Genomic DNA, 20,722 nt, shown 5'->3' with positions numbered 1-20,722 from the left:
ACTTAACTGAATACATGCTCAGTGCCTGGTATTTCTGTTCATGTGTTGTACTCTGTGAGAAGGCCATATTTTTTGCCTGCCATGGGATAATCTGTTAAGGAGTCAAAGACACCATATTTACCAAATCAAAAATAAAGAAAGCCACTAACAACTAAAATGGTAACAAAATGAAGCAAGTCCATTTTGCAGGGGGGAAGCCCCCTTCCCTGCTCTTTGAATAGACTAATGTTGTGGTGTCACAATTATGGAAAGAGGGCAAATATGCTTTCCAATAAAACATCTACTCTTGTAGCACATTGCTGTCACAAAACTAAATTTAAAACACACAAACAATAAAAAACTGATATACTTTAGAAATAAAATGAAAATCCAAACACGAAGTTGTAGCAACATTTCATTAAACTTTACCAGTCCATTAACATTGACTCTCAGTGCCCAGCTTTGCCACTACACCTTTACACATCAATTAAATAAGGTGGTACAGCGGTAGCGTTGTTACCTCACAGCAAGAGGTTCTCCCGTTCGCTGGGCTTGGGAGTGCCTTCTGTGTGGAGTTGGCATGTCCTCCCCGTGGTTGGGTAGCGTTCGAAAGACATGCGTGTGTAAATGGGTGTGCCTTCGTTGAAGGTTGGGCGTCGAGCTGGCACCTCGACGTTTCGTAAAAAACTACTGCCAATCATTAGCAGACCGGAGTTCCGCTGTGGTGGCCCCTTACCGGGAAAAGCTGAAAGACAAACAACAACAGACTCAGCTCACTAAAGCAGATTTCTATTAAAATGAACTCAACAACTTTTCTGTTCCATGTTAAAATAAAACACATTTGTAGTGAAATTCATTCTGTAAATTGTAATTTTATTTTTTGTATATTTTCCTCACTGTTGCAGTGCCCAGTTAGTGACAAACCATCTGGTCTTGCTCTGTCACACAGAAGGTGTTGTCTCATTTTTTCCAGTGTTCTGCCACCCTCTTCTTTACCTTATTAGTGCCATCCTGCACCACATAGTTACAGTTTGGCATTACAAAACCAAAAGCTGCTTTTCTACTTTTGAGAATAACATTGCCACTGAGGCAGTAGAATAAAGATGACTTTCTCCAGTACTGAACACTGTCCCTTAGTACCTGCTACCAATTTAGACTGCCAGAGATGAAGCAAAAGATGCATGCTCACAAAATTGAATTACTAACCTTAAGTTACAAGGCCAAAAAGGAGATATGAGATGGAAAAGTAATGCCTAGTATTCAGTGTGTTTAAACCTGAATTATTTTCTCACACTCGGACTAGATACCAGACATGGGTGTTGGCACTATTACTTTATCAGTTTGGGGGAACATTTAGTAGAAGTAATAAAGTATATATTACTCCATCATTTTTGTTGCATTCAAGATCCTTGCAATAAGTACAGATCATGGAAGAGCATATGAAGCAGATTCAATAAAATGTATGATGTCTTTCACTATTGGCCTTATTTACATTTTCCATAGCTAACATTTTACTTAGGGAAAGAAAGAAAGAGAGAGAGAAAGCAAACAGATTAGGAGTAGCTATTGTAGTTCAGTGGATTTTGAGCCTATGCATAAATTTTAGTCAGGAGGATAGGATTTAAAAAGAGTGAGCAGTAAAATTTATTGCATGAGTCAGATTACTTGTCCTTTTACTACTGTCTTGGACAACTGAGAGGAAATAAACTCAAGTACACAGAGTATATTACTTAGATCATACAGGGAAGTCTGACCTTTAATTGTTTACTTCTATAGCTGAGCTATAGAAACAGTATAATACATTGTTTTCTTCTGTGGCTTCAGCTAATTCATAATACTGGCATCTGCCTGCTAAATTTCTCTGAATGTGAGAATGGGGAACTGTATAATGCCTATTAGTTCTTAAGCAATTCAGGAAACAAAAATATAACTCCAAACCCTTATCATAATCAAAGCCTTTGAAAAATAAATGTTCACTGCTGTCCTTAAGCTTGTATTTTATTTTTGAATACCTGCTTCTCTTTCGCTGATTACAGTTATTTCAGTTGTATTTTTGAATTACTCCAAGATATCAGTGTGGATAATTTAGATTTAAAATTTTGACTTAAGACACTTTATATTATTGATTATTTTCATTTGTGATGATCATTTTAACAAACATTTTTTGAAATGAATAAGATATCATTTTAGATTCTCTATGCTTGAAGTGTGCTCTCTTTATCAGTTGTTTAACAATGGTATAGAAATTAACCTGAGTTTAGGGGAAGACACATACATACATGTAGACATACACACACACACACACACACACACACACACACACACACACACACACACACACACACACACACACACACACACACACACCACACACCACAAGCCCCACCCAAAATAGGGCCACAGAACACTCCTACAAGCCCATCTCAAGGACAACAAATTCTGATTGGCAAGTGTAAGTTTTCAAAGGACTAGAAAACATATAAAAATCCTGTCAAAGTTTTCTAACTGTGTGATTCTATGAAGAGAATTTCATTGCACTGTAAGAAGATCCTTCTTTATCCACAGCCATGGCAGGACTTTCAGAAGCACAGTGGAATGAACTCTTGGCCTTTTGGGACAAATATGTTGCCCCAAGTTCTTCAGAGCATGGCAAACACATTTTAATTCGGTAAGTGCTTTCTTGCTCTATATTTTACTCATTTTGAACATGGCCCTTTTTAAAAAATGCTATGACAGTTGTTTTCTTTTTCATTATTTCAGACTACTGCTATCAGTAGATCAGTTACATAGTGTGGGTACTGCATCTGAGCCTACTGATTACATCTCTTGCACCCATCATGTAGTTGTAATGTTGACTTTTTCTTGGCCTTGCCATCTTCTTTGGAATGTGATTGACAGATATATAGTAAAAAGACAGAGATATAGCAACAAACCAATGAATTAGGAGATGCCAAGGAATGTGCTGAATTTACAGTATATGATAAGCATACCTCATTTATATCTCGTGTGACTTTTTAATGCCAGAGTATGAAGTGTAGTATATGTGAATAATTGTTGTTTTGTTGTTGTTGTTGTTGTTATGATTAATTATTATGGGTATTGTTATTATTAGTTTACCAAAATATTAGAATACATGCTTCTGAATACATTTTATGGTACCTGATAAGAGAACATTGTATCCCTGGTATCTCATTCAGTATGGTTTATCTTTGAATTAAAATGGTGCTGATATCCCTACCACTTTATTCTTTGAAAGGAGAGTAGTGAGACAAATGTTATGTGTTACATGTGGAGTAAAGGTCTGGTTTATTTTTGTAGGATCACTGAGTGGTTATGTTTTGGAATGGGGGGGCTTGGTGGCTTTAGACAGTTCATAGGTAGTTACTAGGCATACAGTTTAAGAGAATATTGATTCCCTATCCCAATATTCTAAATGCCCCAGAGCATTGTCTGGTTAAGTGACTTGCTTAAAACCAGTCAGTAGGTAAATGAAGGCTGTGGGAATCAAACCCTAATTTACAGAAATGTATTAACAGCACATAGCTCTTAATCATTTGTACTAACTGCCAAGTAGGTTATAAATACTGCTTACATTTGACAGTGGAAACCAAGGAGGGTTAGAGCAGAGTGCACTTCATCAGGAAGGCTGGAACATAAAGAATTTGCATTTCATTGGCTGAAATGATTGTGACAGGCAGTCCTGCCCAGTTAATGCTGATACATTAATGTACTTTTAACCACACCTTTGTAACCACATGGCCAAGAACTGCAGGACCATGTTATGACTACACACTGCTGCAGTACTTTTTGGCAATTGTAGCTCATTAGAATCTTATAACAGTCTCCTATTTTGCTACAAACACTAAAAACTCTAAATGGTGTTAAGTTTTGTGAATTCTGATTTTATACTCCATTAAGGAAGGAAAACATGGGCAAGTTAACAAGAAAGACATCACTGATCTCAGTAGAAAGAAGACCATGGTTGTGACTGATAAAGAACCATTGGTCTAGCTCACCTACCCAACTAACAAATAAAGGAATAAAAGAACAGTGGTAATGATACTGTCTTGTAAATTTCCACTCACTGCAAAAGAAAGGAGTCAGGAATATGTACTTAGTTTACTGTGGAAGGCAGGAGAGGCAGTGGGAGCTAAAACACAAACTGATGTATAGGAAGTGAAAAAGGAAGCAGGATGTTATCACAACATATTAATTATCAAAGGAAACTTATTCAGAACTGTGATATAGGGATTTAATATAAGACAGGCTGAGTGAGGGCCTGGAAAATGTATTCTCCAATGAATGGTTATTTTCTGCATTAGTGATGAAAGTGGGCTGTACCAAGGGGTGATATAAATAGGTATATTATAGAAGTGGATGTCATCACATATTTGTAGAAAAGAGTCTGTAAAAACAATTCACAAAACTGAGTCTGGGCACAGCAATAGGAGTTGAGGTAATGCTTTATAAAAAGGCATACTGTATCTATAGAATGTGCCAGAAGAACAAATAATGATCAGGCTTAGAAATGATGTACAATGTAACTTGTCCTTAAGGACTACAGATGGATACAGCCACACTTCTCAAAAATGGAAGTAAGGAAAAATCAAATATTAGTAAGGCCCACATCAACAGTGGGGACGGGTAAAGAAATGTGGACTATAATTTAAAGAAAAGGTGGTGGATTCCTTCAGGAAAAGATGGTGGAATACCTAACAGCAAAGTAGCCAAGGTGACTTAGCTTGACATTTTAAAAATAATGCTGAACACACCTTGAGCTCCACATTACAGGTTTCTTAACACCTTAATAGCTGTTCATGGTCATATGAATGCATTTTAAACCAAGTACCACTGAAGAAAAGATAATAAATCTGGTTGCTTAAAAGTGGGCCAAGGGGGTAGTAATCTGAGTTCAAATGTGGTTAAGTGATGGGGGGATAGAAGGTCATGATAACTGAAACTCATGCTGAAGAACAGTGGAATAAATAGGAAAGTGTTGGTTTACTAAATGTTGGCATTTCTTCTGAAATTGAGGAGATGCAGTACTGCAAGCTGCTTCTTTTCCAATGGTCATACTATGTATCACAATATAATAACACTATATAATGTAATTTACTTGTAGAAATTACCTGGAATGCAGAAGCTAATAGTTTGAGAAACATTATATAAGAACCATAGAGGATTACATGCCTGTTTTCTTTTTTTTGGGCGGGGCACTGATGATTGCATGGTTCTTTTTTGTTGGGGCTAATGATTGCATAGGTGAGATCAACAAGTCAGAACTAGAATGTCTGAGTTCCAGGTCAGTTGAAAATACTCACTTTTCAAAGTATCATAAAAATGTGGCTGTAGGTCTTAAGTTAGAAATTTCAGGTAAAATAATGAAGGTCCGTAGTATGTATGTTTGCACATGAGACATCAATTGTACCACTTCCCTTTGACAGAAGAAACATTTCAACAATGTCAAAGGTTGTGAAAGGGCAACAATAAACTTTACAAAAAATGTATAGGAGTTGTTAAGGTTTCATACTGATGATGTGACCATGAAACATTTGCTTGAACATGTCAGGTTAAATAGCTAATCTTTACCCAGTGACCTTCTCTACTTCAGAATAAGGGTTCAGCAGGCTATTACATCATGCTAATCCATAGTATCATGTCAGGATACATTAACACGACCTGTTATAAAATATCAGTAAGTGACTTAACTTCGGTTAAGAATGGAATTGATTTTATTGAACCTTTTCTCACTAACAGATGCCACTGTAGCATTGTTTCCTGTTTCTGAATGGCTCTTTACAAATTAGCGGTAAATTGTTGAAGAGTCTTTTGCCTTAACTAAAATGGTGAAGAAAGCAGAAGGTTTTATTACTCCATGAAGTTACATCTTTTCCTCAAAGTGAAATCTGACACTTTCTCAAATTAAATTATACATAACAGCAATCAGTTTTCATTGCAAATATGGAATGTGCAATATATGTATATAAAGGGGTGTCATTAAAGGACATGAATTTAAGTGTTAGCTGTAATTTGGAAAGCTCTTTTATTAAAACTGAATTTGGATAATAAATCTGCAGAAGATAGTGTTTGTTGCATTAAGCAGCCTTTGTATTAATATCTCCAAATTCCTCATTGCAGCATGTTTGATGCAGACAAAGCAACTCAGGCCCTCTTCTCAAAGTACAAAGATATCCCTACTTCAGACCTAGCAGCCAATGCTGATGTAAAGAAACATGGTGGTGTTGTTGTCGATTTCTTGGGGAAGCTGCTGAAACTGAAGGGTCAGAATGATAGTCAGCTACACACTATGGCTGAATCTCATAAGAACAAGCATCGGATTCCACTGGATTACTTTCAAGTAAGAATTTCACAGGAAAATTAAACAGGGTGATGACAGATGCTGAGTTAATAATTTCTCTATTTCTGCTAGTTTTCTCTTTTTATAACATTAACATTTGCCAAAGCACAATCTTAAACATGGCTTCCTCCCTTGGTTACATCTTTTGCTGTTTGTTGACATTTCTTTGACTTTCTAATTCCTTCAGAGTTCACTTATCTGAGCATACAAGCAGCTCACCATTGCTATCTGATATTATAAAGAAGGGAGCACTTGAGTATGACGTGTAGGGTTATGACTCCACTTACTGCATTTCCCAGCTATATCACAGGATAAATTTATCTTTTTGGATGTCTTTCCTTAATATTTTTTCCTTTACAGCTGAGTGCACCCAATAACATAATGAGTAATACCTAGAATTTGCACTTTAGTTTACTAGTTTATAAGACTAACATTATTGCCATTGAAGACTGGTGATTAAAGAGGTCCTACAGGAGGTATGTAGTCACATGTGTTTCTTATCTAAACATGCACTTGAGCTTCTTTGCAGATTATTTGCTGGAAATTTCAGAAAGAAAAGACAAAAACAATTACCAACCTGAACCAAATCAAATGTATGCCTCCCCAAAACCTTATTTCTTTGAAACCAGTTACAGCATACCTATTCACTATGTGATAAGGGAAGTGTACTGACTGGGTACCTAGACATGCTGTAATCTGGGTTTAAATCAGATTGATTCGTTTTTATATTTCCTAATAAATAGCCTCTTTGTTGTTGACTGCAGGCAGCAGAAATTAATTTGTAGTTTTCATCGGTGACGCTTCCATTTCTTATTTGTAAAGAAATACTTTTCTTAAGATGAGTGGATTCTTAACTGCTCCATGTCTTCCACTGCAGATTTTAGTTCATGTCCATGCTGAAGAAGGTTCCCATTGGTTATTTTGTGGTAAAATATTAAACTGGACTATGTCTCTCAAATGTCTTGGGTAAGTCTTCTTTAGCTTTATAATAGTGTCCTTCCTAGGATTGGACTAATCTGCAAAATTGCCCCTTCTTTGTTTCTATTTGATAGATTAGCTGTTCATTATTTTTATTACTGGTTGAGTAAACCAGCCAAATGGACATTTTTTTTTCAGTCATGACTTGGGCATATTGCATGATAAAGGAAAATCAAACTCAAATAAGATACATATTATGATATTGGACATCGTCTTACAGCAGCCTATATAGATGCTGTGTATCATCCTACATTTGTTACATTATGATAGAGAGACAGTGGGTCTATATTCCTTCCATGAGGCTCTCAAACTAACTATTTTTTCTGTCCTTGAATACGTACACGGTAGGCCTTTACTTGTAATAATCTTCCATTCTGGGTTTCTTTACAAATAGTTCTCTTTGAACTGCTTCACAAAGTACCATTGCATATGGGACCCAGACGACATCATGTCAGCATGCATAACAGCACAGCCTTGAACTGTATGAGTGCTACACCTCATATGACTGAAGATGACTTCTGACTCCTACAGAGTCATTTTTATTTACTTACATACCTATTTACTTACTTTTATTTTTTATGCACCCATTTTTCATTGTATATCTCTGAATTATTAGACAAAGGTGGTTTGCAGAAGCATTTCCTTGTCATTTCCCTTGCTAGTTTGCTGAATCACTCAGTTGAAACTATAGTATCAATATAAAATGCAACCTGTAATCTGCCCCATACTTTAGCAGCCTACAAGACTCTTCTCACGTGGGATAAGACCTGGTCTGTACTTGTAATGTCCAGATTCACTAGTATGGGTGTCTTTATTAAACAGTGTAAGATGGATTCCCCTGACCACTGGGTCTCATGCTCTGTCCGCCTCTGTGCATAATACTCTGTGTAGCAGAATCCAGGAATCCTGATTAGACTGCAGTACTGTGCCTGCTTTATGTGTTTCTATAACTCCCCTCTCCCTGGCACAAATATCTCCAAGACTACAACTGATGCAACAATGCTTTCTGGTATGTACTTCTGAAATTGTGGATTTTTTTTTTTTAAATCAGAATGCTCACACTTACCTTTATCTTTTATCACAAATTCATCACCTTATTCTGAGGTAAGTGTATGCTGGACTCCTTTTGTTATCCTGCACCCCTTATCCTACAAGACACTTTTTGTTATCTTTACCCATTTCCTGACTTCAGCTCTCTCCTCTTTCTGTCATGCAGCCTATGTTCTTATCAGCATTATCCAGCATTTGCCATGATTGCTTGTTATCAAAATCCCAATTTACCATCCAATTCTGGCCCTTCATAGGCTGATTTTATATCGATTCCATGTTTAGTGCATGTCCCACTTATCTTAACTGCAGTTTGTAATGCCCCTGCTTAGCTTCTGCTACAGTTTGTTTTTAAGTCTTTCGGCTTTTCCCGGTTAGGGGTCGCCACAGTGGAACTCCTGTCCACTAATGATTAGCAGTGGATTTTTATGGTGCTGAGTTGCCAGCCTGATGCCCGACCTTCAAAAAAGGCATGCCCATTCATGCACACACCTACCTGCATGTCTTTAACATCACTTGACCATGAGGAGGACATGCAGACTCCACACAGAAGGAGCTCCAGCCGAGAATTGAATGGGAGAACCTCTTGCTGTGAGGCGACAATGCTAACCGCTGCACTACCATGGCTATAACAGTTTGTTAATAATTCATAATGTTCTACTGTCTACAGAGGAGATTAGACTTTCTATTGAGTGTTGTCTTTATTTTTATGTATAGTTTTGCCATTTTTCCTTGTGTGTCTCCACTGAAAAAACAATGCTTTTTAATTTTTTGAGGGTTTACCTAATACGTAAACCATATAATTAAACTAGCTTTTAACATATGCACAAAGCCAAGGTGAAATGCCACTGTTTTATTTATTTATTTATTTTTCATTTGGAACCTTACATGCCCACTGCCAATCAACCATATGGCCATCTCTTGGTCAACTGACACAGTCATTCCTCAGGTACTTGGGTGCCAGCTAACCAAAAGTAGCCATCATTTAGGCAATCATCAGAGGTTCTTTGTTTCAGTTTTTTTTTTCAGTGTAAAATGGTATCAGTGAGGATGAGTCACTCGCTTTCATGAATTATGAAATCCTGCACAACAGCTCTGTCCCACTTGAAGACAACAATCACATGGGAGCTTTGGTCTCCACAAGGGATTCAGCCATGGGAAAGTACACCAAAGGCATGCACTCCTGCAGTCTTTCCCTTGAGGGGAAATGAGCTAGCAAAGCCATATCAATCTTTCCCTCCCTGCAGCACTTCCATCAGGCACTCCAGCTGCTAATAAAACTTGAGTCATCAGGGTCATAACCTAGGTAGCTAGTTGCTGTTTTATCTATTTACTTTTTTTTTTGGTGTAACCACTTTCAAAACTGAAGTTGTACAAAAGTTAAATGGCTGAAACCATATACTGAGTGCAAGCCAAGTCTAAAGACCAATAACCAAAAATATCTTGGCACACAAACAGCCAGAAAGCCCAAGTTAATATATTTTAAAAAACAATTTATTCAAGCATAAGTTAATCCAAATGTCTAGTGTTTTCATCCTTTACCTTTAGGGCATCATCTAAGTTCTATTAGTTAGAGATTAACTAAAAAAATCACAGTTTTACAAAGGCCAGGGAAAAATCAAGGGCATTCTGTAAAATCAGGGACAATTGAGAGGCACATTTTTTTTTTAATATGGTGCTGCTTTTGGATGCCCTGGATGTATGGCAGATCGGGTCCCTGTTAGAATATTGAATGTTCATTACATTGATGTTCACAGCATCAAATCCAGAAGATCAAAACAGCACAATATCAAAGTGCCATAACACAGAAGTTTAAAAGATGGTACAGTGCAAGTTCACAGTACAGCTCAGTTGTCATTTTCCCAATTCCCAGCAAATGTGCAATCATGGAGTTGATATTTATAATTTTCGGAGATATGGGGGGGCATATCCCTCCACTTGAGGGGGGCATGGGGGCTTGCCCTGTTGCAAAAACATGTAGATGTGATCTTCTGATGTTCAAAGTTAAAGCACAGCAATTCAATATTCTGTCATTGTAATCTTCTGGGGTCAATGTTATGGACATTCTACATTCTAATATAGACCCTTCATATTACCTCTCCCTCCTATCAACTCTACTAATCTCCTCATGACTTCTCCTGAACACTTCTTTTAGTTGTTTCTGATTTTTGTCTATGCTTGTGAAATTGGACAAACTGAAGCCCCTAGGGTCACAAAAAAATACAAGGCAAGCAAGTCCTAAGACCACTTGCACGTTAGCAGTACTCATCCTAATTCTGTGCCCCCATCTTATGAAGGGCAAAGCAGGTCAGTTCCTGAGTAAATTCATGGGTACCCATACAATCATCCCAGTTAAATCTGAAGGATGCTAGGGAGTCACATAGTTTAATTTGCAGATGAAATTTGTACCAGAGGTGGGATAGGTGTTGGGTAATAAATGTTTCTCTTCAGTGCACTTTATTTGCATGCTGGTAGAGACATAAGTCCTTAGTTCTTGTTATAGTGGAGTTATATAGCTTATGAAGATACAAGAGATCATGGAGGGTAGTGTCCCTAATGGCACAAAATGCAAGGCATAGATTACCATGCAAGGGACTATAAATACTGAGTAAAGACATAAAACTTCAAACCTTCAAACTTTTCCTGGTAGCACGGGGACTTTAGGCCAACAATCTTTATAATTACAGATCTTTGGGACCTTTACAGTTGTTTAATAGACCAGGACGTTACATCCTGAAGGGGACAATGCATTCAATTATAGGTGTAATTAGGCAGCATAATGAGGAGTGCTAGCTGTTTTTGATGTGGATTGGATTCCTTTAGAATATTAATTGTGCTAAACAGAAGGATTTTCTGACTACTGCAGCAGTGTAGCTATATGAGCATTGAAAGAGAGGAAATTATCATCATGGGTTCCAAGATCCTCAGAGTCAGGTATTAGCTAAACTGCATGTTGAGGGAGAAATTAGGATGCTGCTTAGCGCATATAACAATATAACCCTTTCTTACATTCCATTTTAGCCATTTTTCTGTACACCACATGTTTATGACAGTTGATTTCTGCTCTTACGAATGGATATCAAAGGAAAGTTTGACAATACTGTCCACTTTGCAGTCCTCTGTAAACTTAGTTTACCAAAGGATCTAATTCCTGCTCTGGAGATTTGAGAAGTAGATGAGCATAATGATTAGGGAGGAAGGGGTTAGCATACTGGTTAAGGTCTTTACCTCACAGATGCAAGGTGCGGGATTTGATTTTGACCTCTGGTCATTGGCTCAGCTTGTACTAGTCTGCAGGCTGTTAACTTAGCAATTAGTTATGAAAAAAACATGCCACAGTGCTGAGCGCTGTCTTTCAGCCAGTTGGCTATCCACTTTACCAGGTGTGAATCTACTGTATAGTGTCAAATGTTTCAGGCAGATTCAAATAAGCAGTGTGAATTGAATGATTGTCAAATAAATAAACTAATTTAATTAGGCAGGATTTCCTTTTCACAAAGACAAAATTATATGTGTCTAACCTATTCAGGGGGTTTTAATGTCATTATTTAAAGCTCAGATGTGGCATATTCCATGGCTTTGGAAATCAGACTAGCCAGATTAAAGGGTCTTTACATTCCCACATCTGTGTAGGGGCATCACCACTGCAGTCTGTCATACTACAGGGACAAATCTTGTAACTAAGCTCAAGTTAAACAATTAAATTTAAGGAGGGACTTTACAAAAGTATGTTTGGCACTATTTATTAGTCATTTATGCAAATTATCAGGTACAATAGAAGCAATTTTTTTTTTATTTTAGAGAACACCTTCAGTACACCTTCAGTATTTGTTCCTTTGTGATATTAGGATAAAAGGGCAATTTGTGGAATTAAATTAGTTGTTTCAGAAAAATTTACACTAAATTTGTCAGCAAGTATATTTCCTATGTCTATTGTGAGTGGATGGTGCCATTTTGGATAAGTTCAGAACACAGCTGAGTGTTACTATGCATCTAAAGAAGTACTTCTAATTATCCTTGCTTCAGAAGCAAATCTAAATTCACAGATTAATAATTTCCTGTTGCTCACAGATGCCTCTAGACATGTATCCTGCTAGTATTCCTCAATGTTGTGTTTATATCACCTGATGTAAATACTCTGGTTCCCTTACACTTTACACATTGTTACTGTTTAATCTCCATTTATGTACTTTTTGAATGTCTTACAAATGCTTTAGTCTGCATTGCATGGAATTAAAAGTACTATATTTTACACTACTTCACTGGACCTTAACTTTATGTGATCAGAAAATATGCATACCTTCCTTTTTCAGAACTTATGCAGTGCAGCTCCTATAGGTATTCAAATGGGGTGCCCTAGAAAGGAATTTATGATACCCCTTTGACAACTATTCTTTCAACAGGCTAGATTCAGGTTACTATTACACTTCGTACTTTTGCAAGCTAATATTTTACCTGTTTTACAACACTCCAAACAAATCCCATATAGCTTTAATTAGTTTGTTAACCATTTCTGTGATGCTGTTGAAGGCCTTGTTAAATCTATGTAGCATGTGTGAATTCATTGTTTGATGCCCTGGCTACATAATAATAATAATAATAATAATAATAATAATAATAATAATAATAATAATAATATGGCATGGCCCAGTCCACCTACAAAGCCATATTGCCTACATCTTCTGCCCACTGGCTTCTAATGTTCCACATCCCTGAAATGATTTCTTTAAGGACCGACTCTATGATTTCCCTGTGGCTGCCATGCTCCCCAGCTTCTGAAGAAGGGTCACATATTCCATTTGTAGACTTCACAAACTTTACCCTCCTCATTTTATTTTCTAGTTAATTAGTGGTCAGCAGTTCTCGCTTCAGTTTTCTGTGAATTCAAGGATACATTCTATGGAACTTTAAAACAGATTTCTTTTTCTCAGTAATCAAGAGATGCATGTACTCTTTTTTCACAACATTATCTCATCTAACTCCATTTTTCTATATTGAAGAACTTGGGTTACTTTGAACTGTTGAATACCCAGTGGGTGTTTTGGTCAGCAAAGCCACATGTTTAAGGTCTGAATGGCTATTAGTTACATTGCAAATCTCATAATAAAATTATTGTTTTTTACAGCCTTCATCACCTGAACTATGCATTAAAATATGCAGCTTATCTGTAAAAGTAACTGAAATGTCTGTTACTCTTTGCCTGGTTACAGAACATATGATATGGTTATGTTGTTTTCTAGCCAAGTGTGTGTGTGATAAGCTTGAGTAAACAGTTGTAAAGCTGCATGATTATCTGACATACTTGCTCATTATCAGAACAGCATTCTTCTTCTTCTTTCAGCTTTTCCCAGTTAGGGGTCACCACAGCAGATCACCTGTCCACTCATGATTGGCAGTGGAGTTTTACGGTGTTGAGTTGTCAGCCCAGTGCCCAACCTTCCACAGAAGGCACACACATGCATGCACTCATGCCTAGGGCCAATTTAGAGTGTCCAATCCACCTACAGCATGTCTTTGGGATGTGGAAGGAAACTGAAGCACCCAGAGGAAACCCATGCAACCAAAGGGAGGACATGCAGACTCCAAAGTATTTTAGCATTTCCCAGTTAGGGATTACCACAGTGGAACTCTGGTCCGCTAATCATTGGCAGTAGATTTTTATGGTGCCGGGTTGCCAGCCCGACGCCCAGCCTTCAAAGAAGGCAAACCCATTTATGCATGCACCTACCTGCATGTCTTTAGATGTCACTCGACCATGGGGAGGACATGCAGACTCCACACAGAAGGTGCTCCAGACGAGAATCGAACAGGAAAACCTCTTGCTGTGAGGTGCAATGCTAACTGCTGCACCACAGCGGCCACTCTCATACGTGTCTCTGCAGCAATTGTTTTTGCAGCTGTGCCATATACAAGCAACATATCTAAATGATTATGCTTTATTTAGTCATACTGCAGCATAGTGATTAGTCTCTGAATCACATGTTAAAATGCAGACCTCCATAAATGTTCTGACTGTGGACTTCAGTTTTGATTTTAGTAGCCTTTAGTGTCCATTACTATTACTACCAGTTACATATTTTTAACTTACAGTCTGATAGAACCACAATCTTTCACTATAACTGCATCTGCATAGTTACATAAGGTAGCAGTGTAGCAGTGAGGCAGTGAGGTCATCACATGTTACCAGACACTGTCCTGAGATTAGCTTCTTACCCCATACCTTCAAGGATGCATACCTGCTGAGGCATAAGTAGGGTTCTGTACAGGTGCACTGACATGATCATGTGCCCACTGATGATGTTATCTAGTATTCTGGGGTAGCTAGTAGGCTACATTTTGATAATCTCCTGGAGTCCACGTGGAGGCAATTCTACATTGTCACATCACTGGAAAGAAAAAATGCTGTGGATTCTCATTTTTCCATCTCTTTTCCAAAAGGCCATTCAGCAGCACATGAAAGTTTAATGTTGTTATCACTGTCTTCACAGTCAGTTAAAAAGTGTCTGCACTAGTGGGCTAATTACATCTCTAATTACCATCCTAGAGCAGCAGACTGCAGCATGGATTCCATTACCTAGATTAGATTGTTTAATTAATCCAGAAGGCCCCTTTCTTATTTTTTAAGAGCAAACAAGAAGAAAGCTAGTGAGGACAAGCTCTGTCTCTTCTTTCCTGTCTCAGCAATATTCAACATGTTTATACTCCATTAAGTTACCCGATAAAGGCACAATGTCATCAACTTCTCAACCAATAAAAAAATTATTAAGCTCTTTTTTTAATGGACTATATTCAATTAACAGCAAGGGGCAGGGTTTTGATTCACTTTTGGAAAAAAAGGAACTGTAGTGGCAATTAGAACTGAAAAATGACTATTTGCCAGGTCTAAACAATCACATTAGTATAAAAAGTTATTTAAGGTTTAGACCTTTAAGATAATTGTGTTATTATATGTTTTTATTATGATGTATTCTGATTATGTTCTATTTATTCTGAAGAACTCTGTTAATGAATAATGTTTGGATGAAAGCACTTACATTTTTATTGGTTGAGAAGTTGATGACATTGTGACTATGTTTTTACCCTTATTCTAGTTTTTTTTTAATATTCAACATGTGCTTGTGCATGCATTATGGATTAGTCAAAATGGGTTCATATTCCCTCATTTTACTTTATACGTGTTTACAAGGCATATGGTTCAAGAGACTGTTGAGAAGTCTCACTCCTCCATTTCTGTCTGATTAAATGATTTACTCAGTCAGACATTGGGCAAATGGAGACTGAGGGAGTTAAACCTCAGGCTACAAAAAGCAGATTATTAACAACTCATAGCCTTAATTCTCTGTGCTTACTGCCAGACAAAGGTTAGCAAACTAGAGGAAATGTGAACTCACAACCTCTAGTGTCAGGAGCCTAATGCCTTATCCATTAGGTCATTGGGACTTCCTGTTTTATATTTTTTTTAAACTCCTTTTCTTTTAAACTTTAAATAATAATTTTATTTAAATTACTGTTGCTAAAAAAAAGAAACTGGTTGACAAATTTAGTTCTCATTCATTACAGTCAATATTCCAGACAGAACCTGGTTCTGGTTCTGAAACATGAAGAGGCAGTGTCTTTATGATGGTGTCCATTGGACATGTTTAGGTGTTTACTCTATAAGGGTTGGATGTGTAGGCTGTCCTGAATGCAACAGTCATGCCTTTTCTCAAAGCAGTCACTGAAAATCACACCAAAAGATATACTGTGATATCCGCACTTGCTAAATATTACATGCATGCCATTGATATGTCAGTGGTGTATCTGGAAAATATTATACAATTCATAAGCATGCAAGCTGTTACACAGTGATTTTTGCACTGGAATACTTTCAGCTGCACTTGAATATAGTAAGTAGGATATGTAACCAAGCATGCAGACATTAAGATGCATATTTACTGCTCTTCACATGAACAGTATACATGTACAACACAGAACAGTCAGCCACTATGGGGAAACCGTCCTGTACCTTTGTACAATACATACTATTGTGAAAAATAAATAATTCCTCTCATCCCTAGTCCCCACAGGTCTTAAAGTCTCATAGGTTTCCTTTCCATAAGCTACTGCCTAATAATAACCAACATAAACTAACACTCATCTTGTTTGGGTATGTACCACACTGCCTTGCATTAAGTTTCAACTGACATTGGCCATGGTGTAGCTATCAGTTCCTGCATGGTGTGGTAAGTCTTTTAAACAAAGATCAATGAATATATAATGCATGAGTGATTCTAGTGTATTTTGTAAGTTAATAGAAAATAATTATCTGTGCAATCAGGACTGAAAATGAAGTGAAATTGCTTAAGAACCTTTTTTCCCACAGATTTTTATCTGCTGCTTAGACTTTTCTTACTCCAAATGGTGATGCTATGTTGTTGTATATCACAATTTAAAGCATGGGGCACAGTCCTGTGCATACAATATCACCCACCTGTGCATGTTATTAAGATTAAAATATAAGAAGTGTTTAACACAGAGGGATGAGAATGTGTATTTATATATTACTTGCTGTCCCTCTCTTGTTAGTTTAATATGTTTACTCTGTGACGTATTTGAAAGTTGGTTCTGATTTGACAGTCATATGCAGCTGTGACATTTAGCTTATTGTGTAATGCAAAATGCATTAATTTCAGTTAAGTTGTTACAGCTATAGTAAATTTGTATAATATATGTACATCAGCAACCTCCCAGTGTGACCATATAGAAATAAATCTGTCTACAAAAGAGCTGGTTGAATTTTTCTGCTTTGGCCCCCATGAAAAAGGCCACAGTGCAAAAGGACTAATCAGAAATTAGACAAGTGGAGAAATAAATAATGTATCTGCTCCACTTTGTGTTTACATGCACAAATTTCATATTAATTTAGCCCGAAATCAATTTTTTTATTAATTTCCTTTTAACTTTTTAAATAACAAGCCACAGAGTTCTTCTGTGCAATTTTTTTTTGTCATCGCATTCATTACCAGTGTTTGTTGTATTCTGCTGTAGCAAATTATTTGTGGTAGTAACACAAAAGAAAAGAAACATTTTCAAATACTGTTTGATACTTCTCACTTTATCTCTCACACACACACACACACACACACACACACACACACACACACACACACACACACACACACACACACACACACAAAACCTAACATACATATATATGTTTATCATTATAGTCCTGACATGCTTCATGTTTTCTGTAATGAACCAAATAAGGTTTTGCTGACACAATCTGTTTTTTCACTTAAATAAAATGTAAAATTCAATTTTAATGATGATTCTCCTACTGCTATTATTGTTGTTTTTATTTATATATGCAACAATTTTACATAAGTTGTTGGTGCCTTACTAGGTCGGGTCATGGCTGACGCAAGTATTACACAACTCGTTGTATTCAGAAAACAATGCATCAAACCTGATACAAAGACTGTCCATCCCTTCACCTAGACATGACATGGGGGTAGAAAACTTTTTATTGTAGAGAACTCCCATTACAAAACTGCAAAATTAAGATTTTCCTTTTTTTGTAATAGAACCAGATAAGGTGACTTTGTAATTCTACTACTTAATGCTAAATAGTACATGTAGGATACCAAATGCACATATGACCTTTCTAACCATATTTGTTGCATATCACAAGTGATGATTTTACTTTCTTTTAATTTAGCTAATTTCTACTGTCATTGATGTGTACGTGTATGAAAACCTGCCAGGAGAGTATGGACCTGTCCGGGAATCCTTGAAAGCAGCTCTGAGCCAGATTGCCAATGGCCTAAAAGCCAATTATGCCAAAGTATAACTCTAAGGAAAAAATGATGACCTTATTTGCTACTTTTCCATAAAAGAAGTACACTTAAAAGGAAAAGAGAGGAAAAAAAATTGAATCGCTTTGTAATGGACCATCACCTACAGTTTAATGGAGCTTTAGTAAAGAAAACTGAAAACAAATACATTTTGACTTATATCTGTTCTATATTTAGGGAAGTAACTGAATGTGAGTTTAAAGTAGCACTGATACAACTTTTGAATTAAGTAATTGGAAGTTATTAATACTAACTAGAAAAATCTCTTATTATAAATGACATTATCTTACAGCAATTGTATTTTCTCTGCTTGTGGGCCTCATACTTGAAAAGGTCGCTCTCAGCTCTCATTAAGCACATATACAGGACTCTACTATAGAATTCACAGACAAGGTTATGGTTTTGTAGTGAAAATAATATGTGTCAAGAGGACTGATGTCAGATATGTTCACTGTTCCCAATGTCATACTTGACAATTTCTTAATAAAATAAAATACTATCTATTTCCTTGACTGTTTCATTTAAGAGATCATGGCAAATATTTATTTAGTTTGCTCAAACATCTAAAACTATCAGTTAAAATGTCTTTAAATGCCATCCTGTACTATTTATCATTTTCACTATTTTTCATTATCTTTAAACATGGGTTTTCACCCTTTCCCTTAAACATTGTCTGCCTTCATTTCCCTCCTTTCTTCCTTCATTTCTTTCCATGTTCACTTCAAATCATTGCCCTACGTTTATAAATGTACCTTCACTGCATGTCTCTGTGTCTGTCTCACTCGCGCGCACACACACACACACACACACACACACACACACACGCACACACACACACACGCACACACGCACACATGCACACACTCACGCACGCACACGCGCACACACACGCATACACATGCACACACACACACACCCACACACACACACAGACACATACACACACATGCATGCACACACACGCACACGCACGCACACACACGCACACACACGCACACACACACATGCACACACAGACACACATGCACACACCCAAACACACACAAACATGCATGCACACACACATGCACACTCATGCACAAGAATGGATACCCATGCACATGTATGCGCGCACACATGCACACACGTGCACACACACGTGCACACAGACACACACACACGCACACACACACACGCACACACACGCGCACACACGCACACACACACACATGCATGCACACACACGCATAAGCACACACACACGCACACAAGCACACATGCACACGCACACACACATGCACACACAGACACACACGCACACACACAAACACGCACAAACATGCATGCACACACACATGCACACTCATGCATAAGCATGGATACACATGCATATGTACGCGCATACACATGCACACACGCGCGCACACACGCGCACACACGTGCGCGCACACACACACATCACACACACACACACACACACACACACACACACACACACACACACACGCATGCACACACATGCACACACACGCACACACACGCACACACACACACACACACACACACACACACACAAACACACATACACACACAGGCACACACATGTGCATGCGCATGCACATACACACACACACACACACACACACACACACACACACATCTGTCTCTTTCTTTCTCACACACACATACACTCTCGTGCATGTGCACACACAAACACACATACACATCTTGCATGCTCATGCATATACACACACACATCTGTCTCTATCTCTGTCTTTGTCTCACACACACACACACACACACACACACACACACACACACACACACACACACACACACACACATACACACAAACACACACACACATACACTCTCATGCATGTGCATACACACATACACATCTTGCATGCTCATGCATATATACACGCATACACATCTGTCTCTATCTCTGTCTTTGTCTCTCTCACACACACACACACACACACACACACACACACACACACACACACACACACACACACATCTGTCTCTCTTTCTCACACACACATACACTCTTGTGCATGTGCACACGCAAACACACATACACATCTTGCATGATCATGCATATACACACACACATCTGTCTCTATCTCTGTCTTTGTCACATACACGCACACACACACACACACACACACACACACACACGCACACACACAGACACACACACACACATATATACCATCTGTAAAATTAATATTCCATTTGTTTCCTTAACATATGCAGGCACCATCTGTTCCCCTTGAACTTACTTAAATCTTGCAACAGATGTCCAAGCTTCTTCACAGCCATTTATCTGTCATCTGCTATGACATAAGATTCTGTTGTCTCCTTGCCTTTCTGTTTCACCTAACACTACACTTTTGTTTTCACTTCTACTCCCTCTAAGTGGCTTCCTTCTGTTTAGGCACTACAGACTTTACCTCCCTGTAGCTGGACAACAGATTTACAGACTAGTTTATTTCCTTTCTGTAAATGCAGACAGTTATTCATATAAAGAATGCACCAT

At 37.7% G+C, this 20,722-nt stretch overlaps 1 protein-coding gene across 1 annotated transcript; it reads left to right on the top strand.

The window, feature by feature from the left end:
* Positions 1-2,506: 2,506 nt before the first annotated feature.
* LOC122804046 (myoglobin-like) lies at positions 2,507-18,701 on the top strand. The gene is made up of 3 exons (XM_044073721.1): positions 2,507-2,647; positions 6,118-6,337; positions 18,063-18,701. Exons 1-3 carry the CDS (start codon positions 2,547-2,549, stop codon positions 18,192-18,194), a joined length of 453 nt encoding a protein of 150 aa, XP_043929656.1. The 5' UTR covers positions 2,507-2,546; the 3' UTR covers positions 18,195-18,701.
* Positions 18,702-20,722: the final 2,021 nt, after the last annotated feature.

Source organism: Protopterus annectens, chromosome 6.part0, assembly GCF_019279795.1.
Source record: "Protopterus annectens isolate FY-2018-M chromosome 6.part0, PAN1.0, whole genome shotgun sequence".
Taxonomy (NCBI): domain Eukaryota; kingdom Metazoa; phylum Chordata; order Ceratodontiformes; family Protopteridae; genus Protopterus; species Protopterus annectens.
The sequence above is the reverse complement of the archived record's forward strand: the minus strand, read 5'-3'. Positions and strand labels throughout refer to the sequence as shown.

Excerpts from the sequence above, each read along its gene's own strand:
- LOC122804046 (XM_044073721.1), top strand. The coding sequence starts at position 2,547 with ATGGCAGGACTTTCAGAAGCACAGTGGAATGAACTCTTGGCCTTTTGG. Across the intron at positions 2,648-6,117 it reads GGCAAACACATTTTAATTCG|CATGTTTGATGCAGACAAAG; the intron begins GTAAGTGCTTTC and ends TCCTCATTGCAG. Across the intron at positions 6,338-18,062 it reads TTCCACTGGATTACTTTCAA|CTAATTTCTACTGTCATTGA; the intron begins GTAAGAATTTCA and ends CTTTTAATTTAG.